At 43.0% G+C, this 16,802-nt stretch overlaps 1 protein-coding gene across 6 annotated transcripts in view; it reads left to right on the top strand.

Annotated features, from left to right (window-relative positions):
* The window catches only part of AMOTL1 (angiomotin like 1), a 134,489-nt gene that overhangs the window by 26,141 nt on the left and 91,546 nt on the right, over positions 1-16,802 (top strand). Inside the window, exon 1 of one of the 6 annotated variants that reach the window (XM_074335587.1) lies at positions 8,357-8,629. The exons of 3 other annotated variants lie outside the window; for them this stretch is intronic. In XM_074335587.1, coding sequence (XP_074191688.1) covers positions 8,599-8,629 — 31 coding nt within the window. In that variant the 5' untranslated portion in view covers positions 8,357-8,598. Of the gene's footprint in view, positions 1-8,356; positions 8,648-9,177; positions 9,984-16,802 lie in introns of those variants that run through there. 2 more of the 6 variants (XM_074335586.1, XM_074335583.1) reach the window with 2 other exon arrangements.

Below are 16,802 nucleotides of genomic sequence, written 5' to 3'. Positions count from 1 at the left end.
TTCTTCTCACTGTTCTTTCTAGCTATGGACAGAAAGGGCACATTTTCAGAATAAAATACCTAAGCATCCTTTTCAGAATAGCGACTATCAGGGATCTTAAGTATGAACATTCTGATCTAAGTTATCTCCAGTTATTGTGACGATCCTTGTTTTTAATAGTGATTTTATGTTGCCGTTATGTTAGAAACTCAGTATGATGCCAGTTTTAGAAAAAAACAAAAAAACGTGTCTATATCATCATTGGAAATAAGAGAGTTAAACATGATTAGTTTTTTGTTCATGAAAAGAGGAAAAGGAAGAAACTGCCATCGCATGATAGATATGCTGTAGGACAAGTAAAACTGAGACTACTTCCTATCAATATGCACTCGGTTTCACCTAACAACTCAATGGAATGGTCAATATGGTTACCATGTTTCCCCGAAAATAAGACCTAGCTGGACAATCAGCTCTAATGTGTCTTTTGGAGCAAAAATTAGTATAAGACTTGGTCTTATTTTACTATAAGACCGGGTATAATATAATATAATATAACATAATATAATACCAAGTCTTATATTAATTTTTGCTCCAAAAGATGCATTAGAGCTGATTGTCTGGCTAGGTCTTATTTTCCGAAAAACACCGTAGAAGCTTGGGAGTCTAAAAACTGGGAAACATCAATTACTCAACTCAGTGGTTCTTAACCAGGGGCAATTTTGACCCATAAGAGTTATTTGGCAGTGTCTGGAGGCGTAATCAGTTGCCACACTTGGGCTAGAGGTCGGCAAGGGTTGCAATCTGCAGTTGGTAGATAGAAGCCATCGATGTCGCTAAACATCCTCTGGTGAACAGAGCAGTCCCTCACAAGGATTGTCAGCCCTCAATGTCAGTAGTGCCAAGGCTGAGAACCCTTGAAATAATCAACCCCAAAGTATGAGATTGAAATACTCCGAAGGTTTTTGTAGTAAAAGTAGCAAATAATAATTAGAATGATTATCATTTATTAAATACCTGCTATATTCCAGGCTCTTTATATTCACAGCTACGCAGTGTCCCAGTCAGAATCTGACCTCAAATTTGTTTGGGGCCAATGTCTCTCCTCTTCCTCTTTAGCAATTTGATGTAGGTGCATTTTCCCTGGACCAAATCACATCTACTCTCTGTTTCTTATGTTTTATATAGATCGAATTATGTGTTTAGAGCATATTAGGCAATATGCTCACGGAGAAAGCCATGAGGCAAGAAGAGACTGGTGTGTCACTATGGGTGTGAAGCTAAAGGCATCCAGACAAACAGGCCTCCAGATCCATAACTTACTAATTGAGCCAAACGCCTGTGTAGGATGGTAGCACAGAGCCTGGCCCTTTTTAGGTTGTTAGGAAATTTTTTCATAATCAACCGAGTCTTTGGGTAAGCTTCAAATGGAGCAGGGTTTCTAGATAATCTATTCTAATACATTTAAATTCTCCTAGCAGCAGTTTCCTGATCTCTAAGGCACCAGAAATTTTCACTGCAGAGGTGTTATCTTCTACTTGACCTTCACAACTTCCTCCTCTTGCTTTTCACTCTTTCATTCTTAGTGTGGCCTGGCAAAGGCTCATCCCTTGCCCCCACCTCTCTTCACAGCTATATTCTCATGGCACCCTCTACGTTAGGTACTCCCACTATTCCCTGAATTATGCTCCTGTCAACGGTTTGCTGAATTAGGGCAGGACATGTGTCAGAATCTCCAGCAGAGGCATGTGTCATGTGAAAAAGCTTATTTGAGAACATGATTTCATATTTGGAAACGAGCAGGAAAAAAAATACAACTATTGTCTTTGTAAAACAGAGGACTGAAAGGAAAGCTTAGAAAAATCTTCTAGCCTGATGATAACATAGGGGTTTATCATATCTGGGGTTGGTGTGACCACTTTATGTTTATGAAAGAAGAGACTCAAGGAAAGGGTGTTGAGAAGCATGGCAATGTGTACTTTCTTTCTCGTGCCCACGCCTTTGCTAGTAATATCCTTCTCTCAGCACGTGGATTTCTTGGAACCTCCCCACTACCACCATGCAAAATCAGTCACTCCTCTGTGTTCCCACCATGCTTTAACCTCTAATATGTCAGCCATCAACCTTTACCTTTATCATATTAAGCTCTGATGTAATAAATGCTACTGAAAGAGACTTGCAAGAGCCCCGTACCCTCAGTGAGCCAGTTGGAGACCTTAGTCCGTGGCCTTCAAATGTCAGTGTGCCAGGGGTCACTTAGACTGGCTTCTAGGACTCCACCCTTAGAGATTCTGAACCTCTAGAATTTGGAGGTGGGGATATCAGGCATGTACCATTTTATGTGTTTTGGTTTATAAATCAATCTTTGGGAAACACTACAGAACTTGGGCTTAAAAAATATCCTCACATGTTCTAGAAGCAAAACAAACATTTTGATTAAGACGTTCTGGTCGCATTCAGTCATTGGTTTGTTCAGGCATTAATCAAGAACTACTACTTGCAGTGTGCCTCGTCCTGGGTGATGCTGTGCGGTAGCTATCCCTTTTGTGGCCGTGCCTGTCCATTCTCCTTTTGCCACTTGCTATTTCCTTCCTAGCAAACTCAGGCCCATTCTTAGGACTCATCCCAGTCAAAGGAGTAACTGATAAAAGGACTTTGAAGGTGTATTTGCTGGGTGCAGAGGAGAAGAGGCTAGGTCTTATTTTCGGGGAAACACAGTAAAAGCTTGGGAGTCTAAAAACTGGGAAACATCAATTACTCAACTCAGTGGGAAGGGGGGGGGAGAGGAAATTTGCATTTTTATAGAAATTTAAAATTCCTTGGTGTTTCAAATCATTGGAGGAGAAGGGAAGCATTTCTTTTGAATTTCTATTGTCTGCTCAGCACTTGACATATATTATTTAATCCTCACAATAAGTCAATGAGGTAAGTATAATTATTCCTATTTCACGGAGGAGGAAGCTGAGGCTCTTGTTAGGTTACTGTCCATAGTTGGAAATAGGTGGAACCAGGACTAGAACACAGGACTTACTCTAAAGGCCAAGCTCATTCTCCTCTATCTGGATGTCTGTTACCTCACTCTTCTGGCCTCTGTGCTTGTCTGGAATGTCCTGCATCGTGGTACCTGCCCTGTTTGGAGACAGTTCTCTGAGCTATCTCTAAAAGCACTGAAAGTCTTCTATCACCTTCTTAACTTTCCTAGGGGTGAGTAAAAGACAACCTGGGTCACTTTAGAAAGGATGCTGACCTTTAGAGTGACAATATAGATCCAAAGAAAACACAGATGCTGACTGTTTCACTACCTGGCTGCTAGTAAAGCTACATTCAGCTTCTATCATAAACATACCTCCTTTCTATTCAACCACATGTTGGAATCTCCACCCAAATATACTGTAAAGTGTTATTGATGATCTCTTGCTAGTCAAATCCAAAGTCTTTTTCTTAGGCCTTAGTTCCTGAACAATAGATTCAGATATATTTGATGTAGAAGATTATTCATTTTCCATATTTGATGTAGTGATGATTAATAGTGAAGAAAGTAAGGTACCGGGCCTCCAGCAGGTTTTTCTGCCTGTGCTGCCATGAATTTGACTCTTGTGTTATACTGTGGTACCAATTTGAAGAGTCTAGGATACGTTCGCCTGATTGAATCAGAAGATCCTTGAGCCCACAAACTGCACCTGTCCCTTCATCAGAAGTCTAGGGATCTGTAGCACTTGAAAGAGGGACCATCTTAAAACTTTCTCTGGCTTCCATGCCTTTAAACCTGCCCAGCTCTCTGCTCCTTCAGCCTCTTCTTCTTCTTCCTTCTTTCCCTAAGTTTTCTTTGTGGTTATTCTCCAGGTAAACTGATATCCACAGCTCCATCTCTTTTATTCTCTATACCTCTGTTTTCAACTTCTCACCCAGGCTGTTGTTTCTTGTTGCCTCTTGCCCAAAGGACATTAAGTGTCTCAACAGCTTTCTCAGGTTAGTTCTCCCTCTCAACTCCACTCTTCCATCATTGGTCCAATGACCCATTCTTCCTATGACCCGGCTTCAAAATCTGGGTGAACTTGGTTACTTTGTTCTTCCTCCCAGGATAGCCATCTAGTTAATAAAAAGAGTAAAATCTTGCTTCAAAGATTCGGTATCTTTTTTCATTGTATTCGGTATCTTCAAAGATTTGGTATCTACATGGTATCTCTTCCTTTCCACCTCCTTTGCCCCAACCTCACAAGGCATTGTTTCCTGCAACTATTAATAGTTCCCAGATTCTATCTTATAGGGCTATTGGAGGGTTGGTTGAAATAATAGCAAGTATATGTTGAGTGTTTGTATGCATTGTGTTAAGTATTCTACATTTGTTACTTTATTCAGTTCTTACAACCACCCTATGAGGTTTCCTGCTATTTTCATCATCTTGCAAATGAGGAAACTGAGATTTAGAGAAGTTAGATGGCTTGCCCAAGGTCACACAGCTAGTGAGTGGTTACTCAACTCATGCCTGTCTTTTTCCTGTGGATGCTTGTAACTGGTAAATTCTGCTGCCTCCTAGTATATATAGCATGATATCTAATAGAGGACAATTAATAAATGTTTCCTTCCTTCTTTCCCTCTTTTTTCTCTCCATTACCTCTTCCCCAGTCTATGCTGAAATGCTAGCTGTATCTGAGCTCCACCACCCTTCAGCCTCTCCTTTCTTCTGCAGCCACACCTTCTCTCCACCCTTAGAGATTCTGAACCTCTAGAATTTGGAGGTGGGGATATCAGGCATGTACCATTTTATGTGTTTTGGTTTATAAATCAATCTTTGGGAAGCGCTACATAACTTGGGCTTAAAAAATATCCTTACATGTTCTAGAAGCAAACCAAACATTTTGATTAAGACGTTCTGGTCGCATTCAGTCATTGGTTTGTTCAGGCATTAATCAAGAACTACTACTTGCAGTGTGCCTCGTCCTGGGTGATGCTGTGCGGTAGCTATCCCTTTTGTGGCCGCGCCTGTCCATTCTCCTTTTGCCACTTGCTATTTCCTTCCTAGCAAACTCAGGCCCATTCTTAGGGCTCATCCCAGTCAAAGGAGTAGCTGATAAAAGGACTTTGAATGTGTATTTGCTGGGTGCAGAGGAGAAGAGGCTAGGTCTTATTTTCGGAGAAACACGGTAGAAGCTTGGGAGTCTAAAAACTGGGAAACATCAATTACTCAACTCAGTGGGAAGGGGAGGGGGGAGAGGAAATTTGCATTTTTATAGAAATTTAAAATTCCTTGGTGTTTCAAATCATTGGAGGAGAAGGGAAGCATTTCTTTTGAATTTCTATTGTCTGCTCAGCACTTGACATATATTATTTAATCCTCACAATAAGTCAATGAGGTAAGTATAATTATTCCTATTTCACGGAGGAGGAAGCTGAGGCTCTTGTTAGGTTACTCTCCATAGTTGGAAATAGGTGGAACCAGGACTAGAACACAGGACTTACTCTAAAGGCCAAGCTCATTCTCCTCTATCTGGATGTCTGTTACCTCACTCTTCTGGCCTCTGTGCTTGTCTGGAATGTCCTGCATTGTGGTACCTGCCCTGTTTGGAGACAGTTCTCTGAGCTATCTCTAAAAGCACTGAAAGTCTTCTATCACCTTCTTAACTTTCCTAGGGGTGAGTAAAAGACAACCTGGGTCACTTTAGAAAGGATGCTGACCTTTAGAGTGAGAATATAGATCCAAAGAAAACACAGATGCTGACTGTTTCACTACCTGGCTGCTAGTAAAGCTACATTCAGCTTCTATCATAAACATACCTCCTTTCTATTCAACCACATGTTGGACTCTCCAACCAAATATACTGTAAAGTGTTATTGATGATCTCTTGCTAGTCAAATCCAAAGTCTTTTTCTTAGGCCTTAGTTCCTGAACAATAGATTCAGATATATTTGATGTAGAAGATTATTCATTTTCCATATTTGATGTAGTGATGATTAATAGTGAAGAAAGTAAGGTACCGGGCCTCCAGCAGGTTTTTCTGCCTGTGCTGCCATGAATTTGACTCTTGTGTTATACTGTGGTACCAATTTGAAGAGTCTAGGATAGGTTCGCCTGATTGAATCAGAAGATCCTTGAGCCCACAAACTGCACCTGTCCCTTCATCAGAAGTCTAGGGATCTGTAGCACTTGAAAGAGGGACCATCTTAAAACTTTCTCTGGCTTCCATGCCTTTAAACCTGCCCAGTTCTCTGCTCCTTCAGCCTCTTCTTCTTCTTCCTTCTTTCCCTAAGTTTTCTTTGTGGTTATTCTCCAGGTAAACTGATATCCACAACTTCATCTCTTTTATTCTCTACACCTCTGTTTTCAACTTCTCACCCAGCCTGTTGTTTCTTGTTGCCTCTTGCCCAAAGGACATTAAGTGTCTCAACAGCTTTCTCAGATTAGTTCTCCCTCTCAACTCCATTCTTCCATCATTGGTCCAATGACCCATTCTTCCTATGACCCGACTTCAAAATCTGGGTGAACTTGGTTACTTTGTTCTTCCTCCCAGGATAGCCATCTAGTTAATAAAAAGAGTAAAATCTTGCTTCAAAGATTCGGTATCTTTTTTCATTGTATTCGGTATCTTCAAAGATTTGGTATCTGCATGGTATCTCTTCCTTTCCACCTCCTTTGCCCCAACCTCACAAGGCATTGTTTCCTGCAACTATTAATATTTCCCAGATTCTATCTTATAGGGCTATTGGAGGGTTGGTTGAAATAATAGCAAGTATATGTTGAGTGTTTGTATGCATTGTGTTAAGTATTCTACATTTGTTACTTTATTCAGTTCTTACAACCACCCTATGAGGTTTCCTGCTATTTTCATCATCTTGCAAATGAGGAAACTGAGATTTAGAGAAGTTAGATGGCTTGCCCAAGGTCACATAGATAGTGAGTGGTTACTCAACTCATGCCTGTCTTTTTCCTGTGGATGCTTGTAACTGGTAAATTCTGCTGCCTCCTAGTATATATAGCATGATATCTAATAGAGGACAATTAATAAATGTTTCCTTCCTTCTTTCCCTCTTTTTTCTCTCCATTACCTCTTCCCCAGTCTATGCTGAAATGCTAGCTGTATCTGAGCTCCACCACCCTTCAGCCTCTCCTTTCTTCTGCAGCCACACCTTCTCTCCACCTTTTCCAGGCATCTCCAATACTTAGATCTCCCAAGTTGTTGCTTTCTTGTTTCGTTTGCATATCTTGTCTTCTTAACTAGATATTAGGTTAATGCAAAAGTAATTGCGGTTTTTGCAATTATTTTTAACCCTTTAAACTGCAATTACTTTTGTACCAACCTAATAATAAATCTTTGAAGGGCTCCTTAGCTGCTTCTTTTATGTGCTATCAAATACTAGGATACTTGACTTTAAATAGATTAGGTATTTGGTAAATAATTGTTAAATGACTGGATTTGAGCTTTATCTTGAGAAGAGAAGAATAGGCTGGAATTAGAAGGACACACAACCCACCAGGATTAAGTGGAGGGATAAAACTGCTGGCTGACTATTTAGGTAGTTGCCACACATTTGGTCCAGTGAAAATGCAAGGGTAGGAGAGAAGCACCAGAGGCCAGTATATACTGACTCTCCTATTAACATCTTCCACAGCAACTGCCCTATTGACCTGACCTTTCATCCTCTGAGCAGCAGAGCTGGCCGCTGAAAGCTAGGGAGAAATGTTATGGTGGGACAGTTCCTGGTCTCCAAATCAAGCCTCCGGAAGTCTGCCAAGTATAATTGAGTATAATGGAATGGGTGAATAGTGTTAGTGCAGCCTGATTTAAGAGGTGGGGAAGAACCAGCAATATTTTCCTAGAGTCACTTTCTTTTCCTACACTGGGGCAGGTAACGGCCTGGGGGTTTGTAGCCACAGGATGTACAGTTCTGCCAACACATTTAATAGCTGAGGCTGTAAGATCTGTTTCGGCCCTTCTGCCGGTCAACGGAGCACGTCGAGCAGTTTGTCATCCAATCCCAATGTGTGATGGAAGCTGGGCCCTGGGGAATGCAAAGAGAAAAATGTGGCCACTTTTCACCTGGAGATTCCACTCAAGAAAAATTCCGAAACAGAACATAATCTGGACCTAGAGGGTAGATTGGGAAACCGATTTCGTCGGGAGTTGGCCTGGTGGGAAGGAAGAGAATGTCGAAGAAAGGAGAACTGGTGAGTCTGACATTAATTAAACCACGGCAGGGGACAAAACAAGGGAGGCTATTGCCCTCCTAACTCTCAGAGACACGTCAGCGGGCTCCAGGCTATTTCAGCAGGCAAGCTCGCGGGCCGGGGGAGGGGTGGCGGGAGGCTGGAGACGGGCTCTAGGGCCCAGAGGCTGGGCGCCGGGGCGGGGGTGGAGTGTAGGGTTACAGTGACGAGCCCGGACGACCCTTCCCGACCTGCGCTCGGGGAGCGCGGGCGGCCGCGGGAGCTCGCGGGACGCTCTAGGACCCAGCAGCGGTTGTCGGGTTTGGGGTTGGAAGTGAAGCCCTGGCATTTCTCTTTTCCCTGTGTGAATGGGGCTGATTGTCGCGCGCCGCTTTCCCGCACTGCCCCACGCCATGCCCAACGCGCTGCCCGGCGGCCGCCTTCCCCAGCTGCGAAAGTGAACTAGCCATGATCGCCTCATGTGGAGGGCAAAGTTGCGTCGGGGAACTTGTGAGTCTGCGGTGAAAGGTAACCCACAGTCCCCGATCGGGGTGCAGGGGAGGACGCCTCCGAGTCTCCCAGATCTCCCAGGAGAAGGAGCCAGCCGTCTAGTGCGCCCGGGCCCCTGCTGCTCGGGGCAGGGGGCCCCTCTTCGGGGGCTCGGGCTGAGATCCGCCAAAGAGATCGGGAGAGACTAGGGCAGCGGGTTCCGCGCCAGGGACCGGGAGTGTCCGCAACCAGAATCTTGCTTTCTTACTCAGATTTCCGCCGCCTCCCCCCATTTTTTTTTAAAGAGCAGAGCTCTGTTCCCGCGCCACCCGGCAGGCCCCTTGTATCGGCGGGCCGCGTAACAGAGCTGCGCCGCTCGGCGTCCCATAGAAAACAAGTTGTGCCCTCCCGCCGGGCCCGCGGCCCCGGGGTGCGGGCGCGCCCCCGATGCTGGGGCTGGCCTTTCCGGAGGGGCGCTGCCATATGGCTGCACTCTCAGAGACGCGCCCGCGCGCGGGTCTCCCGATTGCCGAAGGAGGAGGCGGAAGAGGGTGGCGGGTGGCCGCTTCCCTCCGCGCGAGACAAAGGCGCGCACACCCGCCTGCTAGATGGGCTGTGGCGCTCCAGGCGGGACCCTTCCTGCTGGCGGGGGAGTCTCGGCTCTGGCGGGTAGGGCGACGAAGGGGTCGCGCCCGGGACCCCGAAGCTCGGATCGCGTTAGCTGCTACTCTTTCTTTGTTCTCCCTAGCCAAGTTTCTTTGACAGAAACCAGGGAGTTACATCTAGCTCTCCCTTGCCGTTAGTGCTGCCTTTAAAGAAATGAAAAAACATTAAACTTTCCAAGTGGAACTGTTTTTTCTTGGAATGTGACATTTGTGGCAGGAAGGAGATTGGCACGTCGGCCGATGACAGCCGAGCGGAGCCGGGGCCCTGCACTTGGGTAGGGGCCGGCCATAGTCAGCCCCGCTGGAGGACAAGGCGTTGGAACAGACGAACTCCGGCGCGCACCCACCTCGAGGGCCTCTGCCGCCTGGACTGAGCTCGCGGCGCTGAGGCCAAGTTTACCCCCTTGGAACCCCAGCCTGAGAATCCCTACTCCCCGCCCGCAGCTCCTGCGCCTTGCCACGCCCTACTCTCTGGTATCTTGATTGGTGGCTGGGAAGACTTTCCCTTTCCATTTTCGTTTGAAGGTTTTTGCCTTTTGGGCTTTGGTGTTGGTTTACTGTCTCCAAGTGGCAAATGCTTTGGAAAATGCCTGGCTTACGTGTGGATCACCTGGACTGGGGCTTCAGTAGACAGAGGCCCAGATTGTGTGGGCCTCCAGAGGCTTTGCGGTTTGGACCAACATTTTGCTCCCTTGCCATCCTGATACACGGTACTGCTTCTAAAGTCCTTAGTGGTGGTGGAGGGGTAGGCGTGGGTGGGTGTGGGGGTCCCGAGAGCCATTTATGATAGCTGGAGATGCTTTTGACCACTCCAAATAATATTACTTGCCATAAGGGAGTAAAACCAGAATAGAGGGATATTAATAGCTATATTCCAAAAAGTTTTCTTCCTTTTGGGAAAGTAAAAGTCAGGGTTTGAGATGTTGAACAGTCATGGCTCTTTGCTTTCAAAACTGGCCTGTGGGTCCCTGCCACACTGACTGAGATTTCCCCTGGCTGCCCACCACTCCTGGCTGCCCACTCCTGGACTCTGACAGCTCCCTGTGCAGGTCAGACCCAGGTTAATGGTTAGGAGTCTCTCTAGATTGCAACTTCTTGAAGAATCTAGACCAATGTGAAATTTATTTTCCATCACATTGCTCTGAGCATTATAGTGACACTACTATGACCGCTCTTTATGGGAATTATATGGGAACAATACTTAAATACACTTTGAACTGTTTTACAGAGGAGTAGAGGGTTGGAAATCACTAGTTTGACCAGAATGAAAAGGAGTAGGACAGAGAGTAGAGGCTTTAGAGATGCCGCTACTCTCCCTGGTGAGGTGTGGTGTGTGGGGGTGTTTAAGTTTTGGATGGATATGCTTTCGCTTTTGCGAGGTACATTTTTCAAGATAAATAAGGAAACCCTTGTAAACTACAAGTGGATAGGAGGGAGAGAAGGTGCTGCACTTACAACTACACTCGCTTCCCCCTTCTTTTTAAAATGCATCGAAGTCGTGGTCTTTTAGGTTCTGTGCAGATGGTGGAGGGTGAAGAATACTAATGTACAAAAGGGCATGTGGAGATCAAAGCATTTAAAAATACATCTTTTCATGGAAGCTAATGGAGAACTTTCAGTTTAAATGAAATTTTAAAGTGCTGTCGTTAAGAAAGCACATGAATGCAGAAATATGAGTGATTTTATGGGAAGGTACTCTGCTGATTAGACTGAGAGTGTCTGCCCTTGGCTAGTTAATCCGGAAGCTTCTGTGGGTAGAGCTCTGCTTTTTTTTTTTTTTTTTTTAACTGTCCACCCCTGTGGGGAAGTGTGGACCCAGAGCCTGGGGAAAGATGGCTGAACTAATTGAAATTAGATGGTAGTGTGGCTGGTTAAGAGTTCTGTTGAAAAGTACAGCCCCTAGGTACCAGTGCTGTGTTTCTTCATAGTAATTTGTGGAAGTGCTTTGAAAATGAGAAAGTATTACAGTACTCCCTTATCCTCCAGTGGATGCCTAAAACTTCAGATGCTACTGAACCCTATGTATACTATGTTTTATCCTATACGTACATATCTGTGATAAAGTTTAATTTATAAATGAGGCACAGTAAGAGATTAACAACAGTTAACTTATGAAATAGAACAATTATAACAATATAATATAATGAAAGTTGTGTGAATTGCTTTGAGGTCGTTATTAAGTAAAATAAGGGTGACTGGAACACAAGCACTGCAATACCAGGACAGTCCATCTGATAACTGAGCTAAGTGACTAATGGGCAGGTCGTGTATACACTGGACAAAGGGATGATTCACGTCCTGGGCAGGATGGAGTGGGATTGACTTGAGATTTTATCATGCTGATCAGAACAGCGGGAAATTTTAAACTTGTGAATTGTTTATTTCCAGAATTTTCTGTTTAATATTTTCAGAATGTGGTTGACCCAGGTTGACTGAAACTGCGGAAAGCAAACCCGCAGACTACTGTATATAACATAGGGCTTTTAAGAAAAAATAATGACTATGAAACAAGGGAATTGCTAGTGAAAATTGTAAAAATCTGACTTTCCAGGTCAGTAAATTAAAAGGAAATAGCTTTGTAAGACCTGTTAGTAGTTCTGATATTGCAAAATTCTCCCATAGTAGTCCCTCTCCCCAGTGTGGCTCTCTGCATTTTAAATGCATATGGAAGCTCAGGTAAGGAAGCTTTCTAGTGTTTTGAATAATTTTTCTCCTCCTATTTTTTCATTAATTTTGGTAGGTTCTTATGTCCCAGAATTTACTAAGCAATAGAATACTTGAAAAGCAAGGGGTAACTTGGAGGTCAAGTAAGAGGACATATTTGATTATAAGGTTTGTTGAAATAGTCTGAGGTTATTGAGGTTTTTGTTTGTTTGCTTAGCAATTAAAAAAAATTGTTGGTTTGATTTTGTTTTGTCTTGGAGGAAAGGCAAAATTTAAATCTGGGCCATTTGTGGGTAGGTCAGTGCATTGCTTTTGCTGACGGGAAACTATGCCTGGGCTTGTTTGTGTGTTGGCACCACGCTGAGTTCTCCAACTTGGGAGGCCCCTTGGCCTCAGTTCTTGTGAAACCTTAGGGTATATTCATTCCAGGCACTTAGGACAGGAATCCTGGACTCCGGAAGAGGCAAAGGGGCTCACACATTAGGCATTGTTTTTCCTTATATGAGGGGGTGGGGAAAATAACTCTAAGGTGTGATCAAACAATACATTGAATGTTTAAATTAAAAAACTTATTACAGTAAAAGACACATTGCCATTAATCCCCCTCAAAATACTCCCGCTTGTTTCGAACACACTTATCCCATTGCTCTTGCCACTTTCTGAAGCAGTTCTGGACGTCCCCTTTCGTGGATGTTTTTAGTTGAGCTGTTATGGCTGCCTCGATGTCCTGAAAAATTTTGACTTTGGGGAAGAGCCAGAAGTCGCAGAAGTCGCACGGTGCCACATCTGGTGAATAAGGTGGATGAGGACACACCGTAATGTTTTTATTTGACAGAAATTGCCATGTACCAGAAGCCATGTGTGACACGGAGCGTTGTCATGATGGAGGATGATTTACATCACACTTTAAAACACACCTCCCAACTGTGGTTCACACTTGACTGACTGCACTGAACAAGTTGCAACTTGTCACCCACTGTTACTAAGGTTTGATGCTCCATTTCCCATATTGAAGACCTCTGCCTTTCTGTTGAATGGCACTCAGCAGCACCATTCACTGTATTTTTTTATCGCACCATGTATAGCCCTGTTAAGACCCTGGAGAATTCGATTTAAGCTTTTAGAAAATGAAGTCGTATAGTCCTGCTGTGTATGTTTAAATTTGTGTTTGGGACCTTACTGGCCAGTACTGAAGCTATAGACACCTCTTTTTTGTTTGTTTTGTTTTAAGTAAAATGCCTATAGTGTGAGCTCTTTTCTTTTTTTAAATAAACTTTTTGTCTTAAAATGATAATTGCTTTATGTGAAGTTGCAAAAACAGTAGAGAGGTCCTGTGTTTTCTTTACCCCATAGGTAACATCTTATATTACCATATATTATACAATAATGGAACCAGGAAACTGACATTGGTACAATCCAGAGCATATTGAGATTTCACCAGTTTTACATGCACGCGTTTGTGTTTGTGCGTGTATACTTCTGTACAGTTATTTTTTCACGTGTAGATTCCTGTAGCCATCACCACAGTGAAAATACAGAACTACTCCAGCACCTCAAGGATCTCCCTTCTGGCACCCCTTTATAGTCACTTCTCTCTCTAAACCCTGGTAACCACTGATCTATTCTCTATCTCTGTAATTTTGAGAGTGTTACATAAGTAAAATTACATGTCGTATGTGACCTTTTGAGATTTTTTTCATTCAGCATAATACCCTTGAGATCCACCCAAGCTATTGCATTATTAATAGTTTAGTCTATGGTGTGAACGTACCACAGTGTGTTTAACCATCTGCCTATTGAAGGACATTTAGGTTTCTAGTTTTTGGCTCCTAAAATTAGAGAAGTGCCAAGAGTGTGATTACTGGATTTTGTATGGTAAGTGTATATTTAGTTTTTTAAGAAATTGCCAAACTGTTTTCCAGAGTGCCTGTAGTATTTTACGTTCCCACCACCAATGTATATGAGAGATCCATTTTCTCTGCATCCTCACCAGTGTTTATTATTCTAGCTGTTCCATTAAGTGTTTTAATTTGCATTCCCTAACGGCTAATGATGTTGAATATCTTTTCATGTGCTTATTTGCCATCTGTATATCCTCTTTGGTGAAATGTTTGCTTATGTCTTTTGCCCTTGTTCTAACTGGATATATATTTTTTTTACTATTGAGCTTTGAGACTTCTTTATATATTTTAGATACTAATCCTTTGTCAGATGTGTGGCTTCCACACATATTTTTTCAGTGTGTTATTTGTCTTTTCATCCTTATAACAGGATCTTTTACAGGAAAAAAGTTTTGAATTTTGATAAAAGTCTAATTTATTGATCTTTTTTTCCTTGTGGATTATGCTTTTGGTGTCACATCTAAGAACAGTTTGCCTAGGTCTATATCCCAAAGGTTTTGTCCTATATTTTCTTAGGAGTTTCTTAAAACTTTCTTACATTTTCATAGTTGTATGTTTTATAGTCAAATTGTAGTTCACTTTTACTGTCATAAGAATTTGTGTCTTGGTATTGATCTATTAGGTGTTTATTATGTGTTTAGTGCTATGGAAGCTCACAGATGAATCAGGCATAGTTCCTACTCTTAAGAGCACACTAATTAGTGGGGTCATGTGGATATTTCCATGTGTTAAGTGCCATAATAGAGACAGTGTGATGAACGCTGAGTAGAGAGGGCTTGCTTTGATCCAGGTGGTCAGGCCAGCCTTCCCTTGGCATGTTGCCTGAGCACAGCGGGAGTAAAATTGGTTCTTGCCTTTGATCCAGTATTTGGATATCTTTATTGCCACAAATTCTTCAGTGTGGGTTACCCTGGTTCAGCACATGCTGAAGGACTTGGGGTAAACTGAGTGGTTGAAGACTTTTTTAAAATAGCATGTGGCGTCATAGCTTGAATAATTGAAGATGCTATACTTAAAACTCAATAACATAAAGGGTATGAATACGATTGAATAGATTTACAGTTTGAATATGTATGAAAATGTAAAAGGAGATAGTATTTTGGATTCTTGAGGAACAAACAAACAGGGTTTGCTTCCTGGTCCCACCTCTTCCTTGCTGTGTAACCTCGTGGAATTAGACTTGCTGAAGCCTCAGGACTAAAATAGAGACAGTAATAGTTCTTACTTCGTGGAGTTACATGAGGGTGAAATGAAATATAGCCCTGAGCACAATGCTGGGCACACTGAAAACTTCAATAAATGCTGGTAATAATGATAATAATAATTTTTATTATTATTATTATTAAAATAGCAGAGAGACATGTTGTGTGTTTTCTCATATGTCTCCTTTCTCTGAGAAACTGGAATCCTAGTTCTTATTCATAGAAGATTACCTTTTCATACTTGGGAACACTGTATCATGTACCAAATTTTTCCTGAATGAGGTTAGAAGCCAGGATGATACTCTCTATTCACTGCCTATAAAATATACCTTTTTCCCCACTTATAAACCAAGATTTGCTGAATAAAGAACAATTTCCTCTCTACCCAGACCACAGGAGGTGGCAGGAAGTGTGTCTGCTGTTGTGAGCTAGTTCAGAGTTTATAGTGCTTCTTCCTGGAGGTACAGTAAGCTAGGACTGATGTCACCAGGACATGTCGCAAACTTCACAAGTGGCAGCTCCCTTTCCTTTCTCTTGACGACCAAGTTGTTTGTTTCGCAAGGGAAATGGATGTACAATTTTAGATCAGTGGTTCTCAAACGTTGGTGAGTGGCTGGGCTAGCAGCTTTGAATGCCTTCCAAACAGATGTTTTGGAGACACATTGATGTCTAGCTGTAATAATGACCAAAGAAGAGCTCGGGGCTAGAAAATCATTTGAGCAGATGCTGGGCTTTCGAGATTCAGCTCGTGGTAGTAGCTGAATCTATTTTATTTTATTTTTTTAAGTTCTAGGCCTGCTCTGTCCACAGTAACCACTAGCCACATGTGGCTATTTAAATTAAATAAAACTAAAAATTCAGGTTCCCTGTCATACTAGCCACAATCGAAGTACTTAAGAGCCATTTCCATCATTGCAGTAAGTTCCATTGGCCAGTGCTGTTCTAGAGAGAGACTAGCCCTGTTTGTCTGACAGCAACATTCCTGGGTTTCATATGATAGAACAGTGACACATTTCTTAGTGAAATATACCACTTCTCCCTTGGAAGTCTGGTGTGGACCTGATGGGGAGGAAATACCAAAGGGTGACGGCTCTATCAGCTCGTACCTCATTTTGCCACTTCTATTTTTAGAGGCTCATTGCATTTGGAAGGTGGGTGGGCAAGGCATCTGAGTTATGCTGGGGACGGAGCTCACCAGGTTAGCACGCTGTGATGAAGCAGTATTTACTGTTTCTAGGGATGTTTGAGGCTTTGGTTCCGTTCATGGGATTCTCCCGGGAATCTGGTCCTTGAGAGAAGCAAACAGAAATGCTAGGGTGGCTTTAGCACTAAGAGGCTCTTCCTGGCCTCCTGGAGCGGCTCTGAGGCCAGCCTGGACGCTTGCACTTGGGTGTTGTTCCACTGTTGAACCAGCCTTTGTCAAGGAGAGGCTGGCCTCGTTCGTCTCACCAGTTTAGGCTTGCTCAGATACCACTCCACACTGCATCATCTTAACTGTTGCCTCCTTTGAAAATATTCTGTGAACTGTAAAGTTCCTTTCTTTACGTCTCCCATATCCAGGCAGTCACCAGGTCCTTGTAGCTGACTTCCAAAATACTTGCATACTTTCCCTTCCATTGCATGTCTCTACAACCCAACTATTTTAAGCACTCATTACCTATCTCTGGACTATTATGATAGCCACAGAGCAGGTCTTCCCATTTCTGTTCTCTCATACCTCTTCTGATCTACTCCTTCCTTCTTCTTTTCCCCTCCTTCCCTC

Source organism: Rhinolophus sinicus, linkage group LG06 (assembly GCF_036562045.2).
Source record: "Rhinolophus sinicus isolate RSC01 linkage group LG06, ASM3656204v1, whole genome shotgun sequence".
NCBI classification, from domain to species: Eukaryota; Metazoa; Chordata; class Mammalia; order Chiroptera; family Rhinolophidae; genus Rhinolophus; species Rhinolophus sinicus.
Note: the sequence above shows the minus strand (reverse complement) of the source record. Positions and strands in the feature narration are given on the sequence as shown.